The sequence below is a fragment of the Megalobrama amblycephala genome, linkage group LG11 (genome assembly GCF_018812025.1).
Source record: "Megalobrama amblycephala isolate DHTTF-2021 linkage group LG11, ASM1881202v1, whole genome shotgun sequence".
Taxonomy (NCBI): domain Eukaryota; kingdom Metazoa; phylum Chordata; class Actinopteri; order Cypriniformes; family Xenocyprididae; genus Megalobrama; species Megalobrama amblycephala.
The window spans coordinates 24,600,856-24,615,540 of NC_063054.1; the positions used below are offsets into that span (position 1 = coordinate 24,600,856).

A 14,685-nucleotide genomic window follows, 5' to 3' on the forward strand; every position below is an offset into this window, starting at 1 on the left:
GCACAAGTCCAAATATATGTGCTGTTACAGGATATCATGTAAAGCCAATGAAACCCTGAAGTTTGCATACAGAGGAATTATTATCCTCTGTATAGAATAGGTGGTACTGATATGTTGACTAGCGGCAGAACTAATCAACTATTAGATGGTGCAACCTCAGAGTGTATATGCGTCTGTGTGGTAATGTGGACTTGCCTTGTCAAGGTGTGGCATAACAGTCTCCTCATCACCAAATACGAAAGGAGACATACTGCAGAGATGTATGTGGACGGAAAATGAAGCACTTGTGTGCACATGAAGAACATGACGCCTAATGAGAAGAAACAGAAATTTTGTCATTGCTCTTACATTGTAAAATTTCAGGTGTTCCAAAGTTAAATCTAATAAACCACTGGATTTTGTTTATTGTATATTTTGATTTCCATATGAACTATTTTTGTAGTCATCTCTTAGCACTTACAGCCAGGTGCACTATTGCAGATGCAATAGAAACCATATATTTAGCATGTGATCATCATATGACTAAGAATAAAGGATATTTGGCTCACTGAGACTGAGCTATCAAAAAAATTGTCTGCAGCCACTGACCAAGAGTCAGCTTTGTTTTTTTAGGTTTGAATTTGGCAGAACACTCCTAATTATCAACTGCGAAATAGAAGACTGATTTGCAAGATCATGCACTATACAAGTGATGATGTAGGGATTTTGTGCAAGTACAGCAGATTACAGTCAGCAAAATCTGCTCTGCCAATAAACGCTATTATTACAATTTCAACTGAAGTTGCTCTTGCACCCTTTTTATGCACCCTCATAGCCTACACCCCCACAGAACTGGGCCGGCTCTGCATTACCCTATTAGATTTATATAACGTGCAGATGAAAATCTAAAGAAATCCGGATTTCTCATCACAGAGGAGTTTAACAGAACAGTATTAGCTGGAGATAGAGGAAGACTGAGACAGAGAGAGAAAAACAGCATATGAGAAGTACAGAAAGGCTTTTAGTAAAATATTATTCATCTTAAATATCTTATTTTTCTTTTTTCTGAATGCATGAACGGCAAAATTATATGTGCCTACACTAGCTCCTCCCCTTCGCTCAGTGTGACCTCTGAATGTAGGCTCTCAGCTTTTAGGCCACTATACTGCTAGAAATAGCAGACTGGGTCATATCTCTCTCTTTTGGTATCTTCCTAACCCATCTTCTTATCTCTCTCCTCCATTCTCCTCTACTATCACAGAACTGATATCACGGCTTGGACCACTACTGAAAACACTTCCAACACATCAAATCTTTGACTTTGTGGGGACATATATATGTATGCATGTATATATATATATATATATATATATATATATATATATGTGTGTGTGTATGTATGTATGATGGATGTGTGTGTGTGTACATATATATATATATATATATATATATATATATATATATATATATATATATATATATATTGCATAAAAGATGTTTACATATAGTCAAAAAATAGCTGAATTTATAAAAATGACGCGTTCAAAAATGTACATACCCTTGATTCTTAATATTGTGTGTGATTACATGGATGATCCACGACTGTTTTTATATTTTGTGATGGTTGTTCATGAGTCCTGAACAGTTAAACTCCTCAATATTCTTCTGAAAAATCCTTTAGGTCCTGAAAATTCTTCAGTTTTCCAGAATCTTTTGCAAATTTGAACTCTTTCCAGCAGTGACTGTATGATTGTGAGATCCATCTTTTCACACTGAGGACGACTGAGGGACTCAAACACAACTATTAAAAAAGGTTCAAACATTCACTGATGCTCCAGAAGGAAACACGATGCATTAAGATCCGGGGGGTGAAAACTTTTTGAATTTGAACATCAAGATAAAATTTACTTAATTTGTCTTCCGGGAAACATGCGAGTATCTTCTGTAGCTTCCGATGGGCAGTACTAAATGAAAAAATTAGATATTTAAACAAAATAAGACAAATTTGGACATCTTCATTTTGTTCAAAAGTTTTCACCCCCCGGTTCTTAATGCATCCTGTTTCCTTCTGGAGCATCAGTGAATGTTTGAAACTTTTGTAATAGTTGTGTTTGAGTCCCTCAGTCGTCCTCAGGGTGAAAAGATGGATCTCAAAACCACTGCTGGAAAGGGTTCAAATATGCAAAAGATGCTGGAAAACTGAAGAATTTGCAGGACTTCTTTTCTGAAGAACAGAGCTCAGTTTAACTGTTCAGGACACACAAGAGACTCATGAACAACCATCACAAAACATAAAAACAGTAAATATCTTTTATGCAAAATATCTTATTCAGCACAGTGCTAAATAAAAAATAACACACATTTTGCATGATCATTTTGTTAAAATAATTAACATTTTGCAGATTCTGCAAGGGGTATGTAAACTTTTGAGCACGACTCTGTATATATACATATGGATTTTCAACCACCTTGAAAATCTAAAAACGTAAATCATTTCTTTTTAATTTTAAATCATAACTTTTTTTAGGCATTCCCTACATTGTTGGGGAATGAATGACAATACCAGAAATCTTTGACCTTGTGGGGATATATATCCCCAATCCATCCATTCCCCATTTCCCATGTATTTTTTAAAAGAATTTAATATTTTTATTCAGTCAGGATGCATTAATTCGATCAAAAGTGACAGTAAAGATAATTATTTATAAAGTTATTTATAATGTTTCTATTTAAAATAAATGCTGTTCTTTTGAAGTTTCTATTTCTATTCTATTCTGTAGACTAGTGTTTCCCAACCCTGTTCCTGGAGGCACACCAACACTACACATTTTCCAACTCTTCCTAATCAAACACACCTGATTCAACTCATCAGCAGAGACTCCAAGACCAGAAATAGATGGGTCAGACAGGGGAGACTTCCAAAATGTGCACTGTTGCTGTGCCTCCAGGAACAGGGTTGGAAAACACTGGACTAGAGTAATGACTGCTGAAAATTCAGAAATGGTGGTGACCTAGTTACCCAGGAGGAAGTGAGAGTAACACAGCTTTACTAGCAGTGGTTTGGATCTGCGCCACGGGGAGTTCAGAGGCAATGCTCTTCCACGAGAAAGGCTTAGCTGTTAGAGAACCAGGCCTGGTTGATGACTCCTTTTCTGAGCACACAATAGACACACACATTACACTGGATCCTTGTTGTTGTGAACAGACAAACTGAGTGTGTACAGTATGCCCATGTGTCCTTACTCTCTTCCACACCCTCTCCCCAGTGTACTATAGCTGAGAAACCGACGACAATTTCTGTGGGTAACGGGTTATCTACAAACAGGAAGTGGGTACCTCTTCCATCTGCAGACTGAGACAAGGAAGACAGGAGACAATAGAACACACACACATTACATAAATTCACACCCACAGTAATTACCAAATATTAAATCAAACCACATGTTCTCCTGGGATAAGGTTTTAAAAAAAAGTCCAGCTCACCAGTATTAGAGCACAATGGAGAGAGAAGAGCAGAAAAAGCATAGTTAAAAAAAAAAAAAAAAAAAAATTACATTGTGTGTGTGTGTTTGTACCTGTGTGTAAGCAATTCCATTCAAATCAGGTTGTCTAGCAGGAGCTGCCACAGAGTGGGTGGAGGCCACAGCGTTGGACAGTGCAGCAGCAGACAGTCGAGAGGAGACAGAGTTCTAACAGAGAATTGAGTCACTTTCATGTCCTTTCTTAACACAACACATCCCTCCCACTACAGATACCATAATTATACCATGCGCCATTACAAATGCCACAATAACAGGTTTAGCTCAATCTTGCATTAGGTGTTTTTATGATAATGCATTCTGAATGTCACAGATACAGCCAGCAAAGGGCCCCAGCCCACCCGCATGGGAAAACAAATTCTAGTCATCATAGCTACGCACTCAATCCTATGGGAAAATTAGGAGTAATAGAGAACTATCCAATAAATTTAGATACATTTTTAACATTTATTTATTAAATAAAATGTGTGTGTTTAAAGTGGCCTTTTTTTAGGCAGTACACTGAACAAAGAAAGCTAAAATAAGTATGGTTAACCTTAAATTTTGCCCCCAGTATATGGTACGTTGCTGAATGCATCAATCCTCAGTGATTTACACTATCGCGTAACAGTCAAAAGTGACAGTAAATACATTTACAATTACAAAAGAGTTCTATTTCTAATGTTCTCTTGAACTTTGTATTTATCAAAGAAACTAAAAAAATGTCTCACGGTTTCCATAAAAATATTGAGCAGCACAACTGTTTTCAACATTGATAATAATAAATAATAAAAATAAATGTTAAAAATAAATGAACCAAATCAGCATATTAGAATGATTTCTGAAGGATCATGTGACACTGAAGACTGGAAAAATAGCTGCTGAAAATACAGCTTTGCCATCACAGGCATAAATTGAATATATATTAATAGATATATTAAAATATAAAACAGTTATTTTGAATTGTAATAATATTTCACAATATTACTGTATTTTTAGCGTAAAGTAGTAAAAATATTAATATGCAGGCCAGTGCTTCCCACAGGTTTGAAATATACTTGCGGTGGTAGCCGGGTGAAAAATCCTCATATTACCGACGGCACAAAAATGGTCTACTACATGTGACAAACAAATAATATGTGATTTTTAACAGTATTTTTATTTATTGAAATTAATTTGAATTACATAGCATACTGTTACATTTATTTACATACTAATATTATGCATTATTATGCATTGTAAATTATGCAAAATTACAGCATTTAAATGGTTATCCTTTTTCTATGTTCTCCTTGCTGTCATATAGTGTCTCTCTCAGTGAATGGATTTTTACTAGTAAAATTTATATAATGAATAATATATGTGTCAAATAATCTTCTTAGTCTTTTCTTCCTGTGGGGGAGACTACAATAATTTACTATGAAATAAATGGAAATCAAATTAAATACAATTTATTGTGTAACCAAAATACCAATAATGCCCAAAAGAAAGAGAAAAAACTTAGCGTGTGACTTTTAATTATAAACAAGCCCGAAATACACCGGAACTCTTATTTTGAAATGCCTGTACTATTGCAGGCTGATCCTTCAGATTCTTACAACCGTATAAAACATTTTATATAAAGGCCATGAAGTAGACATTGTAATAATTCATCAACTTGAGTTCATTAGCAATCACTTGGCATAAATCTGCGCTTTTCATTGATTGAGAATCACTTTGAAGCAGTCTGAAGTGCTGTTGTGCGAGCCTGTAGAACAGGGGTCATCAACTATATTTGTCCAAGGGCCAGAATTTTTCTCTGCAGACACTGTAAGGGCCAGATACTTGTAATATAAAATAAAATTCGAATTGTATCCTAATATGTTATTATTTGATATACTAATTCTAATTCCAAATTTATGTTATTTTTTACATATTACCTGTACTGCAGCAAGCCACCAGGGGGCGATAGCGATATTTTAGGCTTCATATTTGTGAGGGTGTCAAGCTGTCCATCACTGTCACGCAATTGTGCGCAAATCCCAGGCAAGGAAAATTTTGACATTTGTGAAAAAATGAGCACGTGAAACAATAAAAGATGTTCAATGAGAGCAATGCGTTTATCGTCATTCTTGACTGAAGGCAGGCTATGGCACAAGCTACTTTTCAGAAGGCTTTTTTTTTTCGTTAGATTTAAAAATAAATAAATATGGAACGGACCCGAATATTCGAATATTCGTTCGGTGGGTATATTTGGTCGATTTGAAAATTTGACATTCGAATATTCGTTTTTGTTTTATTTTTTGCACACCTGGGATCCCCCGCGAAACGGTTCTCATTCCCCCTTGAATAAGGCCAGCGACACACTGGCTGCGTGAGTGTCTCAGCTGCGTGGAGCCACGCGGAAAACGTGTGCATGCTAGAAATAGAACCGACTCGTGTTCCAGCAACGGGAGTGTTCTCTGGCTAGAGCGCAGAACAGCAGAGTTTGTATGGACCGAAGTGCATGTCTGAGCTTGTGTTTTGTTGCTTTGACATTGTGGAAAATAGATTAATAGAAACAAAATGTATTAGCATTTTTTACCCGTTATTATCAGTCTAAATTAATCTTGTTTTTAATTTAACTTAATTTCGTTTTTGTTTATTTAAATTTCGTTTTTCTTTATTTAAATTTTGTTTTTTCTTTATTTAAATTTTGTTTTTTCTTTATTTAAATTTTGTTTTTTCTTTATTTAAATTTCGTTTTTCTTTATTTAAATCTACCCTTACTGTGACAATTTGTTAGTCAGAAAAATATTAGACTACCTTAAAAGTATTGCTTAATTTAACAGACCTGTGTGTGTGCATTTTATATCACTAGTGCAGTGTCCGTTCTCGGAGCATAAGCCCTGCCTGCATGAGGTGCGCCGCTTCCCGCTCGCGCTGTTCTGACTGTAGTTTACTAAAAGTTTATTAATTCTGAATGTGTCGCGTCTCGCGTGTCCATCTATATTGCACCAAATGCGACACTGCACTCCCTTGTGAAGTCGATTGGATGAACGGTTCTCGAAATAATAAAAATGCAAACGGACATACAGACACAGATTCCTGCCTTTATTAGAGAGAAAAATATGTTCAGCCCCTCTCTCCGAAGCTTCAAATAGTCGATGTTCATTTCTACCGAAGCTTCGAAGCTCAAAAAATAGTATTCGGACCAGCCCTAAACTTTTTCCTCTTACAAGGCTATTCCTGAATTCAGTATTATTCTGGGGGCTGGATGGAAATCTCTGGCGGGCCGGATTTGGCCCGCGGGCCGCCAGTTGACGTTGCATGCTGTAGAACATGCAACAGCGCCGCCTTGTGACTTTGCAAAATGCAGCACCCGTGGGAATGTTAGCCGGAGCAAACAGTTCTGACGGTTTCATTATCTTGCGTGGATATAAAAGCATAAGATGATAAAAATAATAAAAGCAAAAATGTGTCTCCAAATATACTTGGGCGGCCGTTATTATACCTGGGCGGCCCGCCCAAGTAAAGTCTATGTGTGGGAAGCACTGCAGGCACACTTAATATAAAAGTTGCTACAGTATTTTCCTTCAAAACCCTACCTTAAAGTGTGATGTCTTGCATTGATGAGCATATGTGTTTGGCTTGTGGAAAATCAGCAACGTCCTACAAAACACATGATTATTAGCATATTTCAGCCAGCAGCTTAATAGGAATTGAGGAACATGAGGAGTTAATGTGACAAAATAGCAAAGGATTAGCATAATATGGCTTAGACTTCTGCTGGAAATGATTGACCCTTACTGGAAGCATTTAGTAAAGTTGTGCAGGTCCACCCAGGTCTCCAGAAGCAGAGGTTTGTCTGATGCTAATGCATCCTGGGACTGAAGAAATGCAGCACTGGACTCCTTGGCTGTCTGCACCCTCTCCTTATCTTTTCCATCTATCTCTTTGTCAGGGCCTGGAGTTGACTCCACTCCTTCTGTATCTTGGAGATTGAAGAAAAAAAAATGTTATACAACAGTCTATTACAAACTAAGTAAGCAATGAAATGCTGGCAAGAATACACATACACATGACCTTGCCTTTTTCAATGCGAAAACAGTAAGGCTGTATTACACATGATATGCAATAACAAAGGCCCGAAGTGATTTGTAATTTCCTGCGCAGACGTTTGTAATGAGATTCTCTGAATAAATACAAAGAGATACTATATTAGCATGGCTACTACATCCATACAATAAAAGCTGTTTTGTTTGCTTAACTTTTTTTTACAAACCTTTTCAAACAATTTTATTTGGAAATAAATCAAGAGAAATCTTTAAAAAATAACATCTTATTGACAAATCTATATTGAACATTGTACAGGACCTAATAATGGGAGCTACTCAAAATTTCAAGTTGTGATGAATTGGAAGTAGTGACCAATTTTTTCGAGTTATCCGAGTTAAACGGACTATCGAAAAGAAAAAGTAAGGGATGGAGACTTGGTTCTATCCATCGGTTGTTGATTGGATAGGCAGATCCGGATGTAAGCTTACCGTTGATTTTAAGAAAGGGGTGGATTTATGCTTGTATTTTGATTGTCATAAGGTACCAGAGATAAGTTAGATTTATGATCATTTGATTAACCCTCTGGTGCTCCTCGTGTGGCTATAAAAAATTACTGATTTTTTATTTTTATTTCAATGAAATTAATGTATTATATTTTAGTTCGACAATGTTTTTTATTTAATGTTTTGTATTTTTAGGGGATTTTATGGTACTAAATTATATTTATGGAATGGTTATGATCCATTTATACATGTTAATCACTTTTTGAACATAGAACTAAAAATAAAATTTCCAGCTTAAACTGTCATAAATCTTGAATGCTTTGGAGCACAGGCTTAAAGGGTTAGTTCACCTAAAAATAAAATTTCTGTCATTAAGTACTCACCCTCACCCTCTGGTGTACAGCTTCGACCAATACTGAGCCGGCATTCGGACATAAACGTGGAAGCCTGCAGTGCATTAACTACAACTGCGTATGACAACAGTTCAAACTGTTAAATAAAGTTGTCTTCTCGTCGCTTCATAACATTAAGGTTAAACCACTGTAGTAACGTTGTCTTTAATACCTTTCTGGACCTCAAAATGTGCAATGATGTTGCTGCCAATGTATAGATCAGAAACCGTCGGATTTCATCAAAAATATCTTAATTTGTGTTCCGAAGATGAACAAAGGTCTTACGGGTTTGGGACGACATGAGGGTGAGTACTTAATGACAGAAATTTCATTTTTGGGTGAACTAACCCTTTAAGTTTGGTCTCTTTTTAAAGACACTTGGCAGATTGTTGCTGAAGTTAAAAATGTGAAACAAAAAAAGTTATAGAAGTTTAAGTTTATTATTATGAAAAATGCATAAAAATACAATTTTAAAATTTTATATGAAATATACACTACCGCTCAAAAGTTTGGGATCAGTAAGATTTTTAATGTTTTTAAAAGAAGTTTTGTCTGCTCACCAAGGCTTAATTTATTTAATTAAAAATACAGTAAAAACAGTAATATTGTGAAAAATTACTACAATTTAAAATAACTGTTTTCTATTTGAATATATTTTACAAAGTAATTTATTCTCGTGTTGGCAAAGCTGAATTTTCAGCATCATTACTCCAGTCTTCAGTGTCACATGATCCTTCAGAAATCATTCTAATATGATGATTAGTTCCTCAAGAAATATTTGTTATTATTATCAATGTTAAAAACAGGATTCCTTGATGAATAGAAAGTTCAAAAGAACAGCATTTATCTAAAATACAAAGCTTTTGTAACATTTTACACTACCGTTCAAAAGTTTGGGGTCAGTAAGAATTTTTATTTTTAATTTTTTGAAAAGAAATTAATACTTTTATTCAGCAAGGATGCATTAAATCGATCAAAAGTGACAGTAAAGACATTTATAATGTTACAAAAGATTAGATTTCAGATAAACACTGTTCCTTTGAACTTTCTATTCATCAAAGAACCCTGAAAAAAATATTTTGTACAATTGTAAACAATAAATGTTTCTTGAGCAGCAAATTGACATATTAGAATGATTTCTGAAGGATCATGTGACACTGAAGACTACACTAACGATGCTGAAAATTCAGCTTTGCCATCACAAGAATGAATTACATTTTAAAATATTTTCAAATAGAAAACAGCCATTTTAAATTGTAATAATATTTCACAATATTACTGTTTTTACTGTATTTTTAATTAAGTAAATGCACCCTTGGTGAGCAGACGAAACTTCTTTTAAAAACATTAAAAATCTTACCGATCCCAAACTTTTGAGCGGTAGTGTATATTTTCCAAAACATGTTTTACTTTAAAACTGTGAGAAAACCAAAGCCATAAATCTAAACAAGTTGTGTTCCAAATTTGAGATTTATATATTTTAAAAAGAGCTTTCAGTAAGATTTTATTTGGGCGCAGTACCAAATGTTTCCACCAAATGTTTCCCTCCCATTCATTTCCAATGCGGTAATTTTTGACAGTGAACAGTACAAGTGTGACTATTTTTTTCAGGACCATTTAACCTTTTCAAATCATGTCCATGATTTTTGTGTGTGTGTGTGTGTTCACATATCAAGTGCCAAAACCGTTACCAAGATATGTACCACTCTTATGAAGTAAAAAATAAATAAATAAATAAATAAAAGTAAAAAATGTAACATTTTTTAGTCAAAAATTACCAAAGTTCAAAATTACATGGTCAAAAAAAGAAGAAGAAGAAAATAAAGAAATGTATACATGGAGGAATTGTTCACAATCAATTACAGGCATTTAGAAAATAAATGAATCGGTGAATTTCCATTTCATGATAGCAGTAAAGATGTTAAACAACAATCGAACAACTACTATAGCCTAAGCTAGTTTTCTAGGATAGATTGGTTTTCTTGGAAAGATAAACTTTCTAGGCTGACAGGGACTTCTGTGCAGGGAATCAAATGAATCAGCGAATCATTTTTTTGAAGTGCACTATAGGTTAATTTGCACTATATTTGATCACTTTACCAGCAATAAACCAGTAATAGCATATTAGCATTCAGCTGCTAGTTATTAGAAAAGTAGCTTGAAAACTTACAATATTTTTAAAACAGTTGAACTACTGTTACGCTACTGAAAAATTAGGTTAAGTTAGCGGTAACTCTCCAACATTGCAAATGTGAGTCATTAAAAAAAAAAAGAAAAGGATACCATGATTATCTCAGTGGTGCCAATCAGTAGAGCTCATTAAGCCAATCAGTTGCACCATATTGAATTTATAAATGCTCTTTCATTGGTGTCACTCAGTTCATTATGGCAATTAAGTGAAATACTGTTATATATTGCAGCTTTAACTCATTACGCTCAGTGTGGTGTTCTGACATATTAAACCATGAGAATATAGATGCCGTAGCAAAGCCATTCACTCCATTTACTTATCCACAGGTGTTACTAAGCAACACACTGGGCTCTCTGGGAAAGCACATAATTGGCCTGTCGTGATGAGGGGCGAGCGCACGATCATGATCACAGAGATAAAGAAGATGCCATGCATCTGTGTGTGTGTGCATCTGTGTTTGTGCTGATGAAAAGAAGATGAATTGGATGGAGGAAGAGTGGGATAAACGAGAAAGTGCAATTGTGAAGGCAGCCAGCTATCATATCATTACAGCAGCTATTAGCCTCACTACTCTGATGGCTAAACAATGACTGGAGGGATATAAGTGAGGCGAATTATCGTCTGCCTTTACAAACTCATTCTTTCACTTCACTTTCATTTCTATTCCACACTGTTACAGAAGCACTCAATTGAAAATGAGTAATGCTTTCCCAATCTTTCAAGTGAAAAAGCTTATAAATGATGGCATGGTTTATGTGAATAAATATATATTTCGCTCAAGGCATTTCTGGATCAGCTTTCAACTTCAAATTTTCATTGTAACTGCTAACTGAGATACGTAACACATATTGCCAAATGTAACTGGCTAATATGAGCTTTACATACGATTATTTACATATATGGCACATTACAGTTTACGATAAGTGTTCGAGTGACAGGATGGACTGTACAGTGGCAATGCTTATGGAGACATGTCTTACCGTTGGCGATGCTGTCGTCCTTTTTCTTGTCCTCTGCTGTTACCTGGGGGAAAATGGGAGGATAAAAAGTGCACAGGGTGAGCAAGGAGAGACATGGCAGAGGAGGGCAGAGGAAAGCAGGGGAGACAGAGAACGTCCACATTCATCCAGTCAGCATGTGCTGAGCCCGTTTGGCTTCCAGAACACGATGAGAAATCCTCTAATCTGACATCTGGACTCGCACCAGAGAGGGTTTTCTCCTTCAATTAACTGCTCACAAGAGAGCGAGTGCCATAAACATTAAGGGCACTAGGATGGTGACAGGATTAGGGGACACGGTTTTGATTAGCATGTCAGTCTTCACCCGCTAATTGAGACACCTTTTTGTAAAACTATTCAAATGTTCTTTTTTTTACCCTTTAACTAACAGTGTGGTGCCATGGAAACAATCCAGCTGAAGGCCTTAGAAACTTCTCCAATGTGCTTTTTTTTTCCATGATTGAACCCAACCTCGTGTCACTTAGAAAGCCTTTTAAAGCCTGAGGAGTCGTCCGACTGTGCAATTTAAATGTGGAGGACAATTAGGGGCTCTCTCTATGCCACATCTAACGAACGACAGCACCAGTGATTCAGAGATAGACTGTGACTCACCACGGATCTGAGGTGAGGAGAAGGGGGAGAAAGGAACGGAGGAATGCAGAGAAGAGAAGAGAAGAGAAGAGAAGAGAAGAGAAGAGAAGAGAAGAGAAGAGAAGAGAAGAGAAGAGAAGAGAAGAGAAGAGAAGAGAAGAGAAGAGAAGAGAAGAGAAGAGAAGAGAAGAGAAGAGAAGAGAAGAGAAAGTCTCTAGCGAAGTGTGTTTGTTTTTAATATGGCAGTAAACATCTCAGGGTGCATTCCACACATTACTGTGGTAAAACAGCTCCTGTTTATACCTAATTCAGCTTACAACATTATCAAAAACTCAATAATATGTCTAAATCATATCAGGTGACCTCACCACTCATTTCTCAGGGCATGATCCAATAGCTACTTAAAAGGTTAGTTCACCCAAAAATGAAAATTCTGTCATTAATTACTCACGCTCATGTCGTTCCACACGCCTAAGGCCTTCGTTCATCTTCTGAACACAAATTAAGATATTTTTGATAAAATCTGCAAAATATATGACTCACCACTTTCAAGGTCCAGAAAGGTACTAAAGAAGACAATATTAAAACAGTCGACGTGACTGCAGTGGTTCAACCTTAATTTTATGAAGTGACGAGAATACTTTTTGTGCACAAAATAACGACTTTATTCAAAATCTTATGTGTCATATATGCTGTTTACGTTTAGCGCTTCAAGGATCTACATCAGAACGCTGGCTCAGTATTGGCAGAGGCTGTTCATGTGAGCAGCATGTGATGCTGACACAGGAACCGGCCAATAATGAGTCTGCGTTCTAATGTAGAACCTGCGCTAAACAAAAATGAAAACACGCATCAACATATTTGCATAGCATCACATTTGCTGTTCATTGGCTAAGTTCACAAAACAATTATGCTAATAAAACAGTCAATCTCTAAACCAGTTGCTGCTTTGGTCTATTTGCCTATAAATAGCCAAGCCAAGTTTTAAAGGTGCCCTTGATTCAAAAATTGAATTTACTTTGAGATAGTTAAATAACAAGAGTTCAGTACATGGAAAAGACATACAATGAGTCTCAAACTCCATTGTTTCCTCCTTCTTATATAAATCTCATTTGTTTAAAAGACCTCCGAAGAACAGGCGAATCTCAACATAATACCGACTGTTACGTAACAGTCGGGGTGTACGCCCCCAATATTTGCATATGCCAGCCCATGTTCCCAACATTATGAAAGGCATTACACAAGGGCAGCCAGTATTAACGTCTGGAGCAGCACAGCTGAATCATCAGACTAGGTAAGCAAGCAAGAACAATAGTGAAAAATGGCAGATGGAGCAATAATAACTGACATAATCCATGATAACATGATATTTTTAGTGATATTTGTAAATTGTCTTTCTAAACGTTTCGTTAGCATGTTGCTAATGTACTGTTAAATGTGGTTAAAGTTACCATCGTTTATTACTGTATTCACGGAGACAAGAGCCGTCGCTATTTTCATTTTTAAACACTTGCAGTCTGTATAATTCATAAACACAACTTTATTCTCTATAAATTTCTCCAACAGTGTGTAATGTTAGCCGTTAGCCACGGAGCACCATCAAACTCATTCATAACCAAATGTAAACATTCAAATAAACACTGTACTTACGCGATTAGACATGCTGCATGACGAACACTTTGTAAAGATCCATTTTGAGGGTTATATTAGCTGTTTGAACTTTTTTTATGTTGTTTAAGGCAAGCGCGAGCTCCGTGGGCGGGGAGCACGAGCAATTAAAGGGCCAGCAGCCCTGAATCGGCTCATTTATAATGATGCCCCAAAATAGGCAGTTAAAAAAATGAATTAAAAAAAATCTATGGGGTATTTTGAGCTGAAACTTCACAGACACATTCAGGGGACACCTTAGACTTATATTACATCTTTTAAAAAAAGTTCTAGAGCACCTTTAAAATTTACACAACTGTATCTTATCTTAAATGAATAGTCATTATGACTAAGGTCAATGTTGCCAGACTTTCATAACATTGTTTTAAAACAAACAGTTTTCAACGAGTCAAAACAACAGCAGCTTATAAGCTGCTTACCTGCTTGTAGGACATACAGTATTATCCAGATATCAGACTTTTGTTATTGGGGAGTTCTAATGTTGCTAGTGTCATTGGCACTGATAAGGCAATCACCTGTAACCATAGGCACCATCAGATTATTGAGCAAAATAGAGGAGCTGAAGCACAAATCAATGTTCCTCCGCAAGTAATTTGTAGTTTTATGCATCAGACACTAGAGGGCCAAAAGTTACATAGTGTAGCTTTAAAGGGATAGTTCACTCAAAAATGTAAACTCTGTTATCATTTTCTCACTCTCATGTTTCCCTACTTCTGTGGAACATAGAAAATTACATTTTGAGAAATGTCTCAGTGTTTTTTGTCCATTCAATGGATGTCAATGCAACGTCAATAGTACCCAACATTCCTCAAAAAAAACATAATCTTT

General features: G+C 35.9%; 1 protein-coding gene across 5 annotated transcripts in view; it reads right to left on the minus strand.

Moving 5' to 3' along the window:
* Positions 1-14,685, minus strand: part of adgb (androglobin) — a 54,869-nt gene that overhangs the window by 17,967 nt on the left and 22,217 nt on the right. For 3 of the 5 annotated variants that reach the window (XM_048206905.1, XM_048206907.1, XM_048206903.1), the window contains exons 13-19: positions 11,581-11,623; positions 7,266-7,449; positions 7,064-7,127; positions 3,555-3,668; positions 3,223-3,331; positions 2,999-3,131; positions 196-310 (exon numbers count right to left, since the gene is read on the minus strand). In XM_048206905.1, the coding sequence (XP_048062862.1) occupies positions 196-310; positions 2,999-3,131; positions 3,223-3,331; positions 3,555-3,668; positions 7,064-7,127; positions 7,266-7,449; positions 11,581-11,623 (762 nt within the window). The remainder of the gene's footprint in view (positions 1-195; positions 311-2,998; positions 3,132-3,222; positions 3,332-3,554; positions 3,669-7,063; positions 7,128-7,265; positions 7,450-11,580; positions 11,624-14,685) is intronic. The other 2 variants (XM_048206908.1, XM_048206904.1) reach the window with 1 other exon arrangement.